At 45.8% G+C, this 16,178-nt stretch overlaps 1 protein-coding gene and 1 long non-coding RNA gene across 3 annotated transcripts in view; one reads left to right on the forward strand and one right to left on the reverse strand.

Moving 5' to 3' along the window:
* LOC146890253 (liver carboxylesterase 1) overlaps positions 1-13,082 on the reverse strand; it is a 28,458-nt gene extending 15,376 nt beyond the window's left edge. The window contains exons 1-7 of one of the 2 annotated variants that reach the window (XM_087900387.1): positions 12,893-13,082; positions 10,367-10,571; positions 8,948-9,092; positions 6,204-6,337; positions 4,390-4,543; positions 2,885-2,989; positions 2,074-2,178 (exon numbers count right to left, since the gene is read on the reverse strand). In XM_087900387.1, coding sequence (XP_087756513.1) covers positions 2,074-2,178; positions 2,885-2,989; positions 4,390-4,543; positions 6,204-6,337; positions 8,948-9,092; positions 10,367-10,571; positions 12,893-12,947 — 903 coding nt within the window. In that variant the 5' untranslated portion in view covers positions 12,948-13,082. Of the gene's footprint in view, positions 1-2,073; positions 2,179-2,884; positions 2,990-4,389; positions 4,544-6,203; positions 6,338-8,947; positions 9,093-10,366; positions 10,575-12,892 lie in introns of both variants that reach the window. The other variant, XM_087900386.1, reaches the window with a different exon arrangement.
* On the forward strand, positions 10,092-12,410 carry LOC148118471 (uncharacterized). The gene is made up of 3 exons (XR_015735980.1): positions 10,092-10,224; positions 10,707-10,755; positions 12,177-12,410. It is a non-coding gene; the product is annotated as an uncharacterized LOC148118471 (long non-coding RNA).
* Positions 13,083-16,178: the final 3,096 nt, after the last annotated feature.

Raw genomic sequence — 16,178 nt, forward strand, 5'->3', positions numbered from 1 at the left:
AACAGATATGAAACAGGGTCAGGGTCCTCTGGGCATGGTCACAAGGAGGATCCAAATGATGGGGTAGTAGCAGCAAAGGGACAGACTTTGGGACCCACTCAGGGTCTTAGGAACCCTGGAAAGGATGCCTGCTTCCAATTGCTGTGCTCCTCACCTCACCTTTTCTCACTGGTGACAATATCCCAATGTCTCCTGTGCAGAGTAGTGGGATTAGGTCAAGGTGGTGGTGGGAGGCATACAGAGTTGTGGGGATGAGGCTACAATTGGGATAGACTAGAAGTCCCCCACCACTGTTCCCCTTTCCTCACTCCTGCTTCATGAATTCAGGCAACTACCCATGACCTCAGGTATGAGGGACAGGTAAAGAAGATTCCAGATTACAACCCCATCTTAACCCTTCACTTCTCAAGTACAATCCACAAGGTCCCTTGTGTGGTTTAAAGCAGCACCATGTCTTCCCAGGTGTCTGGACACCTAGCCTGCCCCTCCACTACAGTTTACTTCCATGTAAGTCAGAAATCTTAATTAAACAACCTCAGTCCACCTGAGTTTACAGAAAGTCTATCGTTTAAATTAAGGAAAAATGCCTTCTAAACAGATAGGGTATGACTCTGAAATGCTGGAAAAAGAAAAGAACAGAAAACTGAGTAATAGAGGTGGTGCATTCCCAAGTATTTTCAGAACATCTAGACATAGCCTGGGCTAGACCATTTTTGTTTGTCCCAGAACATTTCAATTGCTGAAGGAGTCTATTACAAATCATTCCTTTTCCTGTTTATGGGACCTTGAAGAACATTCTCATCTGGGATCAGAAAACTGACACCTCCAAATCACTGGAACTCAATGTAACCCATGCTTTCTTTTATTGTAAGGTTGACAGTGATTACATAACTACCCTCTAGCTAACTGACTTCACCTGCATGGGGGAAACGACCACTACAATGTCTCCACTGTGCACTGGAGTCTCACAGTCCAAGAGTATGATGTATGTATGTGCATGCTCATGCATACAAGTATGTGTGCATGCATGCTGGGACTAACAGATAATCGTGGAAGTATTCCTACATGATCCTAAAACTTGTAGGGTGTTCTTGGATATGGGGTTCTCTTGGCTTCTTCAAAGTCACCAGCCATTCCTGTGCAAGCTGAGTCCCCTGTGTCATATGGAGAGTGGCTGAAATAGTTGCCTTTTCTCTGAGTATTAGACAATAGCCTTCTCTTAATTTTTGTAACACCTAACATAAGCCTGACAGTGAAAGCCCTATGTTCGCATTGGCTCACTCCACGGACAAGCAGAAACAACACAGTGCCAGAGAGCTTCTGTGGTCTCTAGAGGAATCCTACAGACCATTGTTTTGAAGGTCTGCATGAAGGCATATAGATACAACTTGACCAGATGAGTAATAGAGATGAGACAGATTGAAAATAGAAGAATAAAGCATTTTAGATGGACCTCTACTAGATTAATGAAAAATAATTAATAAAATTGGTTAAAGGATGATTGAATAGACAGTAGAAAGCTGGGAAAATAATGTGCTAGGAAGTTTTTGTCAGCTTGGCACAAACTAGAGTCACCTAAGATAGGGGAATCTCAATTATAGAATGGCCTACATTCAATTGGCCTGTGGACATGTCTTTGGGAGATTTTCTTGATTAATGATTAATGTGGGAGGGCCTAGCCCACTGTGGGTAATACCTTCCAGGAAAGGTAGTCCTAGATTGTATGTGACATTTTCCTTAGAAGCCTGGTATTGCATGCCCTCATCCCCCTAATTCAGTTCGGTGATTATGTGTAGAAGTATAATTTAAATATACCTGAAAGCAAGAATACCATGATATTAAGCTTTTATAAGCTGGAAGGTTGTCATGGTATTTCCTATAGTGTTCTTACTGAGTACTTTTACATTTATTTATTATTTACATTTATTTCCCATTAAAGAAGCAACGAGAACCAATTCACATCACAATATTGACACTGTCCTGAGAGGGGACAAGCTATTTCAGAAGATAGATGCATGAGTCAAGCCTTTGGCCAAGATTACAGTGTGGGGACACGAGGATGGGCACACCCACCATTTTCAGTGTGACTTCCAAGAGTTCATCCTCTGTCTTCTGGCGCAGGCAGTGAACCATGGCAGCTGAGGTGGTGGTTTTACAGCCAGCAAGAGCAGCCACTTTCTATAAGAGATAAGGTATCAAGAGCACATCCTTTGGCTCCCTCCATGTAGACTCTGTCTTCTAGCCCATGTCTGACTTTTGAAGATGGTAGAGGGTTGCTGAAAGTAGTCTGAAGGAACAAGTGTGTGTGTGTGGTGGGGTGGGTGCCAGAGAGCAATCTCTATTGCCGACTAGAGCCATGGTTAGAACTGGTTACACAATATCTCTGTCTCTGTTACCTTGTTCTGATAAAAATGGGCCCAATGTCCATTCCCAAGGCCACTAAAGGGATGATGGATAGATATTGTAATAATAAAATGCCTCTTAAGAAGCTCATGGATGTTAAAGGTTTGAAATCAAGAATTGCACTGCCTGGTTCTAAGCCTCACCTCTACCACTTGCCAGACCATCCATTCAATCGCTCTGTGTTTCACTTTCCATCAGCTCAGGATGGTGATTGGATGTGACATGCACAGGATGTGATCATGTCTCCAATACACTAAAATGTGTGCAGAATTGCTGGAGGCCTGGATAACATACTCAACACGGAACCTTTAATAAGTGGAGAATGGGGCTTAGGTGTGGGTAATAAACCAACCCTTCCTGTCCATTCATTCTTATTCAGGCTGCCCTTGAGCGCCTCAGCTGAATCTTGCAGCAAGAAAGACTGCTGAGGACCCAAGGCGGGAGACTAAAGGGTACAGTATCTGTCCCAGGCAGCTCCTACCTTAGCCATGGGCCTGGCATCCCTACCATACAGGCAAGGATTGAAGACGACACTGCTCTGAGAGATGGCCCTGTGGAAGAGGTTCTTGGCCAGCGGGGACACCACCTGGCAGGGAGAAGAGAAGAGGGTTTGCACACAAAGGAGTGATCTGAGATTCGCTTACTCTTTAGGGATCTGTCTATCTGCTCTGCTGCCACGGCCATTCCTCTAGGGACCCTGGTGCTCTGTGGGCATAAAGTATCCTGTTCCTAGGGTCACCCTGGAGCCACCTCCTCCAAAAAGACACGCAACACAGTGAAGACAGAGCCCAAAACAAGAACCAAACAAAAAGAACATGGCAAGAGCCTTTCTCTACACTCAAACCACTGGAAAGACAACTGGACAATCCTGAGTCACAAATTTTGCTCCCAAATTCTATTACTCAGAATTTAAACAAAGAAAAGTGGTCACAGTGGCTCATAAAAAATAAGTGTGCTCCTGTTATTTACAACAATAAAATCATAAATAGTCCAAGGGTCTAATGAGATTGGGTAAATAAGGCTTTATTTTTACTTTGGAATCCTTTGCATTTCAAAAAAAAAAAAAGATATGGGCAAGAATTAGTTCTTTAGTCAAGGTTGACATTTGTCTTGTGACCTTTAATCCTCAGCTCTCTTAGTGATAGGATTATAGATATGCACCATCACCCAGCTTCATTTGACAATTAAAATATGAAATTAGTGTATTTGAAAGTGCAGTGATGGGCTGATTCTCTGTTCAACTCAGAGTGAGCTAGGGTGGGCCTAGAAGTCACCAGTGCTTTCCATTGCTCCCCTCAATGCCCTCCAGTTTTAAGTCCCTCTTTCTACCATATAACTCAGTCCCAGAGACTGCCACCTTTCCTCCTGAGCATGGAAAGACCATCTGAAGACAGGCCTGCTTCTTCTGAGTGCCTGAGTCCTTTCACCGTGTAGACCCAGGCTGCTGGGTGCCCGAGCCCCTTCACTGTGCAGACTCAGGCTTTAACCAAATAATTACACTCATGCCCTTCCCCTTCCTATTTGAAATTTACACCCAACACTTCTTGAGAGATATCAACTCCAATGATAGTCTAATTAACAAAGAGAATCTAAATAAGTCAGAAGTGGAGATGTGGCATGGTGTAGTATACAACTGGTTATTTTTATGGCCCATGACACAGAGCTGAACTCTGAGTTCCCTAGGAGCTGAGGAAAGTTTAATCTTTAGCCAGCCACCATCCGATGCTGACTGATAAGTGGAGTCAACCTGGATCCAGGTCAAGAGAGCAAAAGTGCCAAGGCCGGACTGACTAGTCTGTGAGAGATCTTCTCAGCAGACATCAAGTCTGTAAGAGATCTCCTCAGCAGACATCAAATCTGTGAGAGATCTCCTCAGCAGACATCAAGTCTGTGAGAGGAGATCTCCTCAGCAGACATCAAATCTGTGAGAGATCTCCTCAGCAGACATCAAGCCTGGACATGAGGCCTGGTATCAGGAATACTTACAAGAACAGAGACACTCGCACCTCCTGCTGACTCTCCAAAGATGGTCACAGAGCCTGGGTTGCCCCCAAAGTTGGCAATGTTGTCTTGGATCCAGCGCAGTGCAGCCACCTGGTCCAAATGACCCCAGTTCCCCCGACTGTGTTCATCTCCTGTGCTGTAAGACAATAGTGGGTAGAGTTAGAAATGCCATGGCTGTGTTCTAAGGGCTAGAGAGAGATTGGGACTCTATGTGAGTCTTCTGAGAAAAAGCCAGTCCCACATCACTGACAAGGGTATTCACCTGCTGTTCTTCCCTACAGCAATGTTCAGAGTGGGGCTCTACACTCATTGTCCGGAAACCATGGGGTCAGGAGCCACCATGCATACAACCAGGGTTTAAAATGTACAGCTCATCTGAGAACAAAACTCATGAAACCTCTGACTACACTGACTCTTACTCTACACCACAGGCCGACAGATGGAAACAGAATATGACAGACAGATAGTGGAAAAACATAGTTGGGTAAAGAGAATATAGCAGTTGGGCTAAAGGGTGGTGTATTAGATTGCATAACGAGGAAAGATGTCATTGGGGCAGCATCACTTATTGGAAACCTGAATAAATCATGTAAATGAGTTGCGCTGGTTCTTGCTGCCAGCTTAACACAGTCCAGAGCTGCCTGGGAAGAATGTAAGGATGTCCCAGATCAGATCGGCCTGTGGCGATGTCTGTGAGGTTGTTGTGACAGATGATTAATGTAGGAGAGCCCAGCCCACAATGGATGGCACCATCCCTAGTTAGGTGGGTCTGGGTTCCATAAGAAAGATGGCTAAGGATGAGGATGTAGAAATCTGGGAATCAGCATCCCTCCTGGCTTCTGCTTCAGTTTCTGTTTAATTTCCTGCCCTGAATTCCCTCAGGGATAAGCTAGGACCTGGAAGCATAAACCAAATGAGCCCTTTCTTTCCCCGAGCTGCTTTTGGTCAGGGTTCTAACAGAGCCACGGAGAGCAAAGCAGGGCGCGTGTTTGTGCAACTGAAGAAGAGAACCGCAGTTGGGAGGCACAGTGCATACAAAGGCCTCGGGGTCACAGGAACGAAAGTGAAAGGGTGGCTGGTGTGAGATGCAGTCAGAATGGGTGCTGTGGGCCTTGACAAGGAGATCTGTGCCATTATAAATAACACAGAAGCATGGCGTAGAGAAACAATGACTTATTCAGTCTCCCAGAGCACTCTGGCCCTGTGCAGGACAGCGATAGCATTAGAATAGCTATTTATAACAGTAGATGGTTGTAACAATATCAGGCTTGACACAAGGGACTTAGATGAGGGTTGTAACAAGGCCTTGTACTGATCTCTAGGGTTTGCACATGGTTTGCCTGCCAAGGGTTCAGTGTGGGAGTCCTGGTCTATGCTGTGTTAACATTTGGCAATAACAGGACTTGTGAAATTTGAGGCCAAGGGAAGGTTTATTTGTCACAGGGAAGGATCTAATGTAGTTCTCCTGTGACTCTGATTGTTTCTCCAGTGAATAAGTTTTTATGAAAAGAGGAAGTCTGTCGCCTTCCCACTTCTAGGCATCCTGTCTCACCATGTCATCTACCTGTGTATTAAGATCCCCTTTCTGTTTCTGCGTCATGTTGTAACACAGTCAAGGGCTTTCACCGATGACTTGTTGATCCAAGCATACAATGTTGGACTTTTAATATATCAAATCTAAGCTAAATAAATAAGTTTGAACTCTATATAATGTCATAGTCTCCTTCTTTTTATTATAGTAGCAGAAACAGATCTATTTCTGGACTAATGTGTAGAGGGGAATATTAATATATCACCTGAAGAATCCCCAGATGCCTAGGCGATACTGAATAACCACAACAACCACGTTTTCATGGACAGCAAGGGGCAGTCCATCATAGGTTGATGCTCCATCGATCACCAGTCCACCTCCATGGATCCACACCATCACCTAGACAATAACAAAACCACACTGGTCATAGGCAGCAGAATTGCAGAGACTGCAGAAGTCATCTGGTTTGGTCACCTGCATCTAGGCTGTGACTCAAGGACATCACCCCAAACACAACAATGTCCAAGAAGGCTGCAATAAGCAGTCACTCTCCTTTTCACCTCTCTGAGGTCAGCCTAAAATGCCTTAGCACTCAACGCCCCCATCTTTCTCCTCATTTCCATCCTTTAGTGATTTTAAGTTGAGAAAACCATCATGCAAACAGCAAAGATCAAGGATATCATGCTCTCCCCACATCCCCATGACCTCATGCCTGGAGTCTGCAACCAACTGAACACAAGCAAGAAGCAGACCTTGGACTGCCACTTCATTTCATGCCACTAACCTTTCAGTGGTAAGTTTAACTTCTCTGGGAACCAATTGCATGATGAGGAACACACTTGCCTAGTGGTCCTGCTTCTACAGTGTCTCCTCGATATTCCCGAATCCTCCCACCCTGCTTAGTCCTGCTCACTGCTGCTTCCTCTGGGATGTCTTCAGTACTTTGGCTAACATTACTTAAGAAACTACTGTGTACCAAAGACCGATAACACTTGAAGTTAAAAGGATGCAAAAGTTTGCAATTTGTGTGTGTGTGTGTGTGTGTGTGTGTGTGTTTTAACCTACAGAATGGAGAAGTGAGTGTACAAAATCCTATTTGTTTGAGAGAAATCATAATGTGTACTACGAAGCAAGAGTTGCACCAAGCAGAAGAAATTGCTTCTATATGAACTAGAGAACAATTCTCCATGCATCAGCTAAGAAATGAAAGCGCTTTGTCTGCTAGAATTCCATCACTAATAAGATGTGGTAGCATGGCTTGGCCAGGTCATGCGAGCCAACATTGCACACTGAGTTCCCAGTCCCCACGTCTGCCCACGTCAGCAGCTGAAGCAGGACCTGAATTTAACCCCAGGCCCTGTGGTTCTTGGACCTCTGTCATAAGGAGAGGGTCTCCGGTCTCAAGGTTTCCAAAGCCCCTGACCCCTCACTCACACAAACAGGTTCTTTGACACCTTTAGTAGCAACTAAATCAAGGACATCTCCTGATGAAAGCTGGAAGCAAGGGATGGCGAGCAATGGGACACAGAGCAGATCGTAAGACCATGGTGAGATGGTCAGCTCCTTCAAGACAGGCTGTGTGAGACTGACTCTTGTCCCTGCCTTCCCTGACTGCAAGTACGGCTGTGTTTGGGACACTGAGCACACAAGAAATGTGTGAAGAAATCTGAGTTTAAGTGAAAGAATGCTTGTCCCTACCTTCCTGTCCTTTGAAAAACATGAGTAGGGCCTCACAGTGGTCCCAATTTCAAAATCTCTTCTCCCTACTCCTGTCCGTGGAGACTGGCAGGGCATTGGCATTTGGGGTTACACCCCAGGGAATGCCTCTTCCCAAAGCCCCTTTCCCAACCACTGGCCAGCAAATAGCAACCTGCCCCATCTCAGGCCCTTCATTTCTGTGGGAAACGCTGACTCACTACATCCTCTGCCTGTGCCAAAGGCAGTAACTGATAACAGAGACCTATGATAAAGCCCAGGATTACTGACAAAAAGCAAAAGAGGCTGCCCTCAGCTCCTCCCCTCACACCTCTGTCACAGGCCAATATAAGTTATCACAGGTATTATAGATCAAAAGGTGACATTCTAGCTACCTTTGCTACTCCTTATCGAACAGCACAGATATTTTTTTTTGGTTTTTTGTTTGTTTGTTTGTTTTAAAGGTCCAAAGACCCATGCTATTGCCCTGCCTGCCAACTGTGTGCCCTAGCTTCCTCCACCAGAATATCAGTTTCTTTCATGTGAACGATCACATAGAATTTTTTAAAAATTAAGGTTTTTTCCCCCAGCTTCAATTTATTGAAATTATGTCTTAGCTGCTCTGGGATCACGTTCTCCCTCCAGTGTAACTAAGACTTGATATCACTGTCCTTGTTAGTGTGGGAGAGCTTGGAAGAAAAAGATGGAAATCTTGGATGTAGGGCAACCTCCTGCAGAGTCTGATGCACTCAGACAGACAGGAAAGAAACCTATGACTTTCTGGAGGTAAACGGAAGGTTTAGATTCAGGCCTGGACTGTAATGTCCTTGCCCCCCAGATGCTTTCATTCTCTCCCAGTTGTAACATGAGGGGTTGTTTGTTTGTTGGGGGTTTTTGTCCTTCCTGGCTCCCCAGCTGTTTAGTCCCAGAGAAAAATCACACAAGAGATCTCTATAAGTTATAAAGCTGATTGGCCCGTTAGGTCAGGCTACTTATTAGCTAACTCTCTCATCTTGATTATGTTAGCCACGTGGTTCAGTACCTTTTTCAATGGGGCAGCTCACATCCGGCTGTTTCGGTGATCTGGGCAGGAGTGGGAGGAATCAACTTCCTCCTTCCCAGAAGTATCCTGCTCTCCTTGCATCATTTCTACTTCCTGTCTGGTTTTCCCACCTACACCTCCTGCCTGACCAATCAGCATTTATTTAAAACATGATTGACAGAATACAGACAATTCTCCCACACCACCCAGTGGCACAGAAAAGTTCAATGCTGGACCCCACAAGTCTAGACCAGTAGTAGTCCCATGCTTACGGGCAGCCTGCTGCTCTTTGTCAAGTCGGCAGGGGTGTAAACGTTCAGGTAGAGACAGTCTTCAGAAAACTCGTGAGGAATGCTCTCCTTTCTGTTGGTGAAGAGCTTTGCAAGCGTCTGTGCTGCCTCTGGGTTTTGGGAGCACCTAGAAAGGACAGAGGACACCCAAGTTCCACCAGATGGAAGGTGGGCAGGCTGTCTGAGGCCCAACCTGGCACCGGGAGGTTTGAAGTTGTTAACAAAGCTGGTATCAGTGTGTAAGAAGGTCTACATGCTTCCCGGAGGAAACTCTGGATTCTCTAGCACCTTCCAACTCTGCAGAGTAGAAAGGACTTGACGCCTGTCCCCTTCCCAGAGTCTCTGGCTATATCCTAGGCCCAGGAGAGAAGAGCTCACATGTTGGCCTGTCAGTGATCATGACATCTCCTGCATGGCCTGGACTGATGCCATGTTTAAGTCCCTTCTGGGCTTTAGACAGTGGGTTACAGGGTGACATAGTACTCCTTCAGGTAAACATCTTCTAATCCCTGGGACACTTTCATCAACCAATGGTACGACTTCTAATGACAAACATACTCTGTAAGGGTCAAGAACTGTGTTTTATGAATAACACAGCTTAGGAAAACTACCCCTTTGCTCTGCTTCAACCACTAATATACTGGGTGCCCTTGGGTAAAGGCACACAAAATTCCGGGTCTAGGGAAAAGTGTTGATGCTAAGGGTCCTGCTGCCCTGGCCTGCTAATATTCTACCCTTTTCATAGCCTAGAAATCACTGTGGCTGCCCTGGTAAGAGAGCTCAAAGGTCCAATCCAGAGTTGAACTGATGGTAATTACAGGTCCTTCAAGCATGTAAACATTTACTCGTTGTTAACAGAAATCATTTAAGGCCTACACCAACCCCAGACATCTGTTATGATTCCCATTTAGAGAATAGAAATCTAAGGCACAGATGGTTGACAACTACCCCAAGGACAGTTAGCCAGTGTAGTTGCTTAAATAAGAATGGCCCCATATGTTCATATATTTGAAAGCTTGGTACCCAGTTGGCAAAACTGGTGGGAAGGACTAGGAGATGTAGCCTTGCTGGAGGAGGTGTGTCTCTAGGGCTGGGCTTGAGGTTTCAAAAGCCGAAACCATTGCCAGTTACCTCTGCCAACTCTGCCTCTTGATTGTTGTTTTAAGATAAGAGCATTCAGCTATTGCTCCAGCACCATTCCTGCCGGAGTGATACCATGCTTCCTGCCATGACAGTGGATGGATTTATTCGCTGAAACTGTAAGTCCCAATATACCTTTTCTCCTATACTTGCCTTGGTCATGGTGTCTACACAGCAAATAGAGAGGGAGATAAAATAGTTGGAAAGATATTGCTTATATTTACAAGGACAATGTCCCCTAATAGGGCCCCAGCAGCTTACAAAGGAGGGTAGGAGGTGGCATTCTTCACAAAGCTCCAGGGCTCTGCAGGCTGTGGTGGAGTAAACCTCAGGGAGCCAAGAGGGGGCTTGGCAAAGGGGACTCCCAGGAAGACGGCCACAGGCTGTGCGAATCCTTCTAAGCTGATGTACTTCCCCAAGACTTTGCCGTGAACAGTGTTCACAATGGGTGGTGAGGATGGGTGTCCTGCTGGACAAGGAGAAAATGAGGACACATCAGAAGAGAAAGGCCAGACCTGGACTCCAGGCAGGCGTTGTTACTTTCTAGGTATGAGACCTTGAATAAGTCACTCAACCCTCTTGGCTATGGTTTTGTTTCAAGGAAAATAAAGAAGACATGAGCTGCATGCTGGATGAGGCAATGAAGGAAGGTGAGCATATCCTCGGGATGCTGACCTCATAAGACGGGTCACAGACAGTTCACATAAGACAAAGGTGGTAACTTTGGAGAGGGCTAGGAGGGAGAGACTAGAAGGAATGAGGCCTTCTTATTGGATTTATCATAGAGAACCTCAGCCCTACAGCAGAGGTGGGAAGATGAAAAGGGACAGGGATTAAGCACAAATGAGCGTTAAGTGCAGCAGCCTAGAGTCAGCATAACACTGGCCATTTCTGGGCCGAGAAGATGGCACCAGGTGCAATCCGAGGGGAGTAGACAAGAATCTTGTATTATCAGATACATATCAGAAAGGACACTGAATTCCTGAGCAGAGGGCTTTAGTTAGTATACAAATAAATAAAATAAAATAGCTATAGGATCGAAAACACAGCGAAGTTCTAAAACATCCATTTCATAGCTTTATGCATGATCACCCAGAGGTCTCTACTAGAAGAGATTCTTCTATAATTAGGGAAAGAGATCTGCAGAGATCCGCAGATGGACATAGGGAACATTAAGGTAGACTTACTTCCTGAATAGATATGGGGCCTAAAGAGAAAGAAGACAGAAGAACTAGGGTGTGCTGCTGACTTCCTAGAAGACAGGAGTGATGTAGGAGGGTCTTCTATCTATCTGTTGCTTTCATTGGTTAATAAATAAACTGCTTGGTCTGATAGGTCAGAACATAGGTAGGTGGGGTAGACAGAACTGAATTCTGGGTGGAAGAAAGCAGGGTGAAAGAGAGCCGCCACCATGAAGCTGCCAGGTCAGACATGCTGAATCTTTCCCAGTAAGCCATGAGCTTGTGGTGACATACAGGTTATTAGAAATGGGTTGAAGTTAAGATGTGAGAGTTAGAGGCTGGAGATAATGGATCAGGCAGTGTTTAAAAGAATACAATTTATGTGTTATTTCGGAGGTAAGCTAGCCGGGATCCGGGCAGGAACGACACTGCTGTAGATTCTGGAGCTGGAGATAGAATGAGGGACGATTCTAGGAAGCCTTGGATGAGCGCCGTCCCCTGGAAGCCTCAGTGTCCCTCCATGGCACAGATGGGTACTGAGGTCCCATTACTACTGTACTGACCACGGATCTGCTTTCTATACCTGTTGCTTTGACCACTGATGCTCAGCTCATCTGGAATAAACTACACCCCAAGGGTCTAACAGCCCGAGAACCATACCCCTAGGCACCTGCTTATCTGGGTCCTTTAGCCTGTTCCTCCACTAACCCATCTTGATCACACAGAATTAGTACACTTAAAATAGACACAGTCTCTACATCTCCAAATCCCCTGGAACTGCCCCAACTAGCTAAGGTTACACCTCTTCCCCCTGACTCCTCTCTCCTCTGTCATGTAAACTATGTAAACCATGACAAAGTCCCTTGTTAACAGCTTCTATTCTGTTTCAGACTTCTGACTGATCAGTGATTTCTGCCCCGGGAAGGTTTACCCGCCTACTGGGGCGTGGCCTCATTGACTATTTATTTGCCGGACTCCGAAGCGCGTCCCGCCCCTGCTGCTCTCTGCCCCCCTTGTCCTGGTTCGCTTCTTTGGCTTTTTTGGATCTGATGTCCATCACGATCCAAAGCAGAGAATCCGGGTTTGTAAGTTTACCCCTAAAATAAATAACTGTCTATCTCTCAGTTCTGAGCCTGTGTGAGGTTTCTTTTAAGCGCCCGATATCTCAGCCAAGAATTTACCCTCTGTCCTAATTCCTTGATACACCCCCCTTTCAGGGAACTCTCAGAAAAAAAAATAGTCTTTTCAAATACAGCTCTTGGATGGCTTTACACGTGAAACTTTTCATGAACATACTCTATTTTAAATCCCCCCCCCCTTTCTACACCTCTTCTAGACTGACCACCACTGGGAGGCCACAGACACAATCCCTCATTTTTCACCCCAACTGCAGCCCAATGGGGAAGGAGCTGGCACAGCAAAGCTAAGTTCCTCACTCAAGGACACAAAGCTCAAGATCACTGAACTAGATTCACTCATTTCTCTGTCCCTGTCCAGAGGGCAAACACCTCTAAGAAACTGGACCTGTTTTTTATTTCCCTGAATGAGCCTGCACTCACCAAGGCTCAGAACAAAGAATTTTAAATATGCACCCAGAAGTACTCACCCTGAGTCAGGCAAGCAGTGAGAGAGATCAGGACCAAAGCACAGAGCCACATCATGGAAGGACAGTACCTCAGAGGTGCAGTGAGGTGTCTGGTGCTTGGAGGGAAAGCACTGATCCTGCCCACAGCTAGAGACCAGCCCCTGAAGTCCTGCCCACTCTGCCAATTTACAAAAGAAAACCAGTTGAAAATCCCTGACCAAGAGCTCTCTGGGTATCTAGTGGGACCTCTAAGCCACACCCACCTAGATTTCACTCTCTGTTATTGGTACAGTCATTGCCCAACTCTCAGATAACAGAGGTCCATAAACTAACCCAAGGAGTTCTTACATCAGCTTTCTCCCTGTGACAGCCAAACTTCAGTGTTGTGAGCCTCCCAGAGGCAGAGACTAGCTTAGCAGGCAGGTGCCTTCAGGCTGGGGAAGCTTTGATCTGGCATCCTCAGAGAGGGATGGGAGATTTTAGAGCAACTCAAGGCTTCTGAACACCTCAGCTCCAAGATTTGGACACATTTCTCGGCATCCCTGGATTTGTGCTTCCTAAAGCTCTAGGTCCTATTTGGAAACAACCCTACTTACATTTTATCCAGTGCCCCCTAATATTTAAATATTGCCTTTGCAGGACTCCTGCCAAGTGGCCAGCCTTCTTCTGTTTGCCTCTAAGGTCAGAGAGATCACTCCTTTGAAGAAAACAGGCTCCTTCCACAGTAAATATCCTTCCCTAGTATAATCCTGCCTACTCATTATCCATTCATTCCTCAAACATTTACCAAACTGTCTGGCATTTCCTTCTACAGGAAAGAAACTGGGAAAGAAAACCTGAAAGCCTAGAGCCCCAAGGTGCGTGCGAGCTTAGTCTTCTGGGATGGGAGGCTTAACTCTTCCCCACTAGTGACATGTAACAAAGGTAACATATGTGGCATTGCTTCCCAATTTAGCTATTTATTAAGGCTTCTGTTCTGCCTAAAGGTCTGCAATATCTTTTTAAAAATCATTTGTAGAAAGTAGACAACATGAGGGAATGGAATGCTTGAGATGGGGAGGGACAGAGAAGGAGAGCAAGGAAAGAGATACCCTGATTGTGGGAGTCATTATGGTGTTGTCATGAAACTTGGCACCTTCTCTATTCCCAAGAATCTACGACAATGACCCTAGCTAAGACCCTAGGCATTAGTGGAGAGAATACCTGAACTGGCCTTCCCCTGTAATCAGATTGATGACCACCTTAATTGTCATCATAGAACCTTCATCCAGTAACTGATGGGAGCCAGTGCTCAGATCCACAGCTAAGCACTAGGCTGAGCTTTCAGAGTTCAGTTGGAGAGAGAGAGGGAGGGGGGAGTGATAATATGAGTAAAGGGGTCAAGACATTCCCCTCTTGCATGTCCTCATTATCCTTCCAACTAGTTAACCCCTGTGTTTTCATGTCATGTGGGTTCCTGAGGTGGACCATCAGATCATTCTTGAGTGACAGGGTCCTATGAAGGATAGTCCAGGGAGTCAGAGTTAAGGACATAAAAAAGATGGGCTCAGGAGGTCTTACATAAGCTATAGCTTATGTCAAGCATGCTTATTAAGAAGTACATCTTAAGTACTATTTCCAGGCGAGAAATGGGACAGAGCCAGCAGAAACTGTCATAAAACGGGAGAAAGTCCCCTGAAAGTTAATCAAACAATGTTGCATAAGAGGAACACGAGATATCTCAAGGTCTTTACAGACTGAACACACAGCAGCCTTGGGACTGATAACTATAGCCCTGTGTAGTGGGAAGAGCTGGGTTCTCAGGATCTGAAGCCACGACTCCCCTGAAGGCCTGGCTCCAGAACATTACTGGCTCTGTTCAGCTTATTCCTGGGTTTAGATAAGTAACTGTGTTCATGCCCCTGCTTGACAGTCTCAGGGAAAAGCTCCTAAGCCCTTGGATTCAGGCTATTACTGACTCTGGCCAACATGCCCCTGTTTAGAGAGTGTCTTAGCTCAGGTTTCTATTGCCGCAATGAAACAGAATGAGGAAAAAGCGAGTTGGGAAGAGAAGGGCCAATTTGTCTTGCACTTCCAGGTCATACAAAGTCCATTACTAGAGAAAGTCAGGACAGGAACTCAAGCAGGGCTGGAACCTGGAGGCAGGAACTCATGCAGAGACCATGGAGGGGAGTTACTGACTGGTTTGCTTTTCCTGGCTTGCTCAGCCTGCTTTTTTATAGAACCCAGGACCAACATTCCAGAGACAGCAGCACCTACCATGGGCTGGGCCCTCCTCCATTGGTCAGTAATTGAGAAAGGCCTTACAGCTGGATCTCATGGAGGCATTTCTTCAACTGAGGCTCTTTCCTCTCTGATGACTCTAGTGTATATTAACACACCAAACCAGTCAGTGCAAAGAATTGTTTCTTTTTCATACATCAGGTCCTCAGAGAAAGCCTTGGGTCAATGGGGTCCTTAGGATGTTCTATTATCTCATCTCTCTAAGGATCTCTTCCTTATTTATCTTGGTTCTGTTATACCCAGAGTCCAACCCCCCAACCACCAAGAAACCAGATCCAATTCAATCCAACTTTTAGTTGCAAGTTCAAACCCAGGTCCCTTGTCCATCTGACATGGCAGGTGAAGTAGGAGACAACCCAGGCGGCATGAGAACAAAACATATATTGAGACTGGGCAAGGGCGGCATCCTGGGATCAGCAAGCTGCCTAATAACAGTCTCATGATTGGTGCTCCTATTGGCTGGGGTGATAGATTAGCCAGTGTCAGCTGTGGGCAGGTTGCTACATTTGGAGGCCATCTGGGGGACCATTACTATGGTTATTGCTTTTTCCCTTCATCAGTAAGTCAGATCCAGAGCCCTCCCGTTAACTTCTAATTGGTTCCTTACCATATGGAGGATATCTTGTAGTTGACCCCCAATATAATTAGAGCAACATCGGGAGCACCATACATCCTGCCATATCCTGCTGAGTCAGGGGCTTACATCCAGCTTGGTCTTTCCTACAGGTGGTCATGGCTGGGAATGGCCACAGCAGGAGTCTGGGCATTCAGGCTCTTCAGTCCTATCTCTACTGTTACTATTCTCTCTCTCTCTCTCTCTCTCTCTCTCTCTCTCTCTCTCTCTCTCTCTCCCATACACATACACACACACACCCATGCATACATATCCATATTCATACCACACATGCACACACAGACATGCACAAACACAAGAATCTAGAATGCACACATGAGAGACTATAACATATCAGGTTCTACACTGTCTTAGAACCAGAAGCCCTGAAACTGTGGAAGAGAGAAACCC

This window comes from Myodes glareolus, chromosome 22 (genome assembly GCF_982192425.1).
Source record: "Myodes glareolus chromosome 22, mMyoGla1.1, whole genome shotgun sequence".
In the NCBI taxonomy this organism is placed as follows: domain Eukaryota; kingdom Metazoa; phylum Chordata; class Mammalia; order Rodentia; family Cricetidae; genus Myodes; species Myodes glareolus.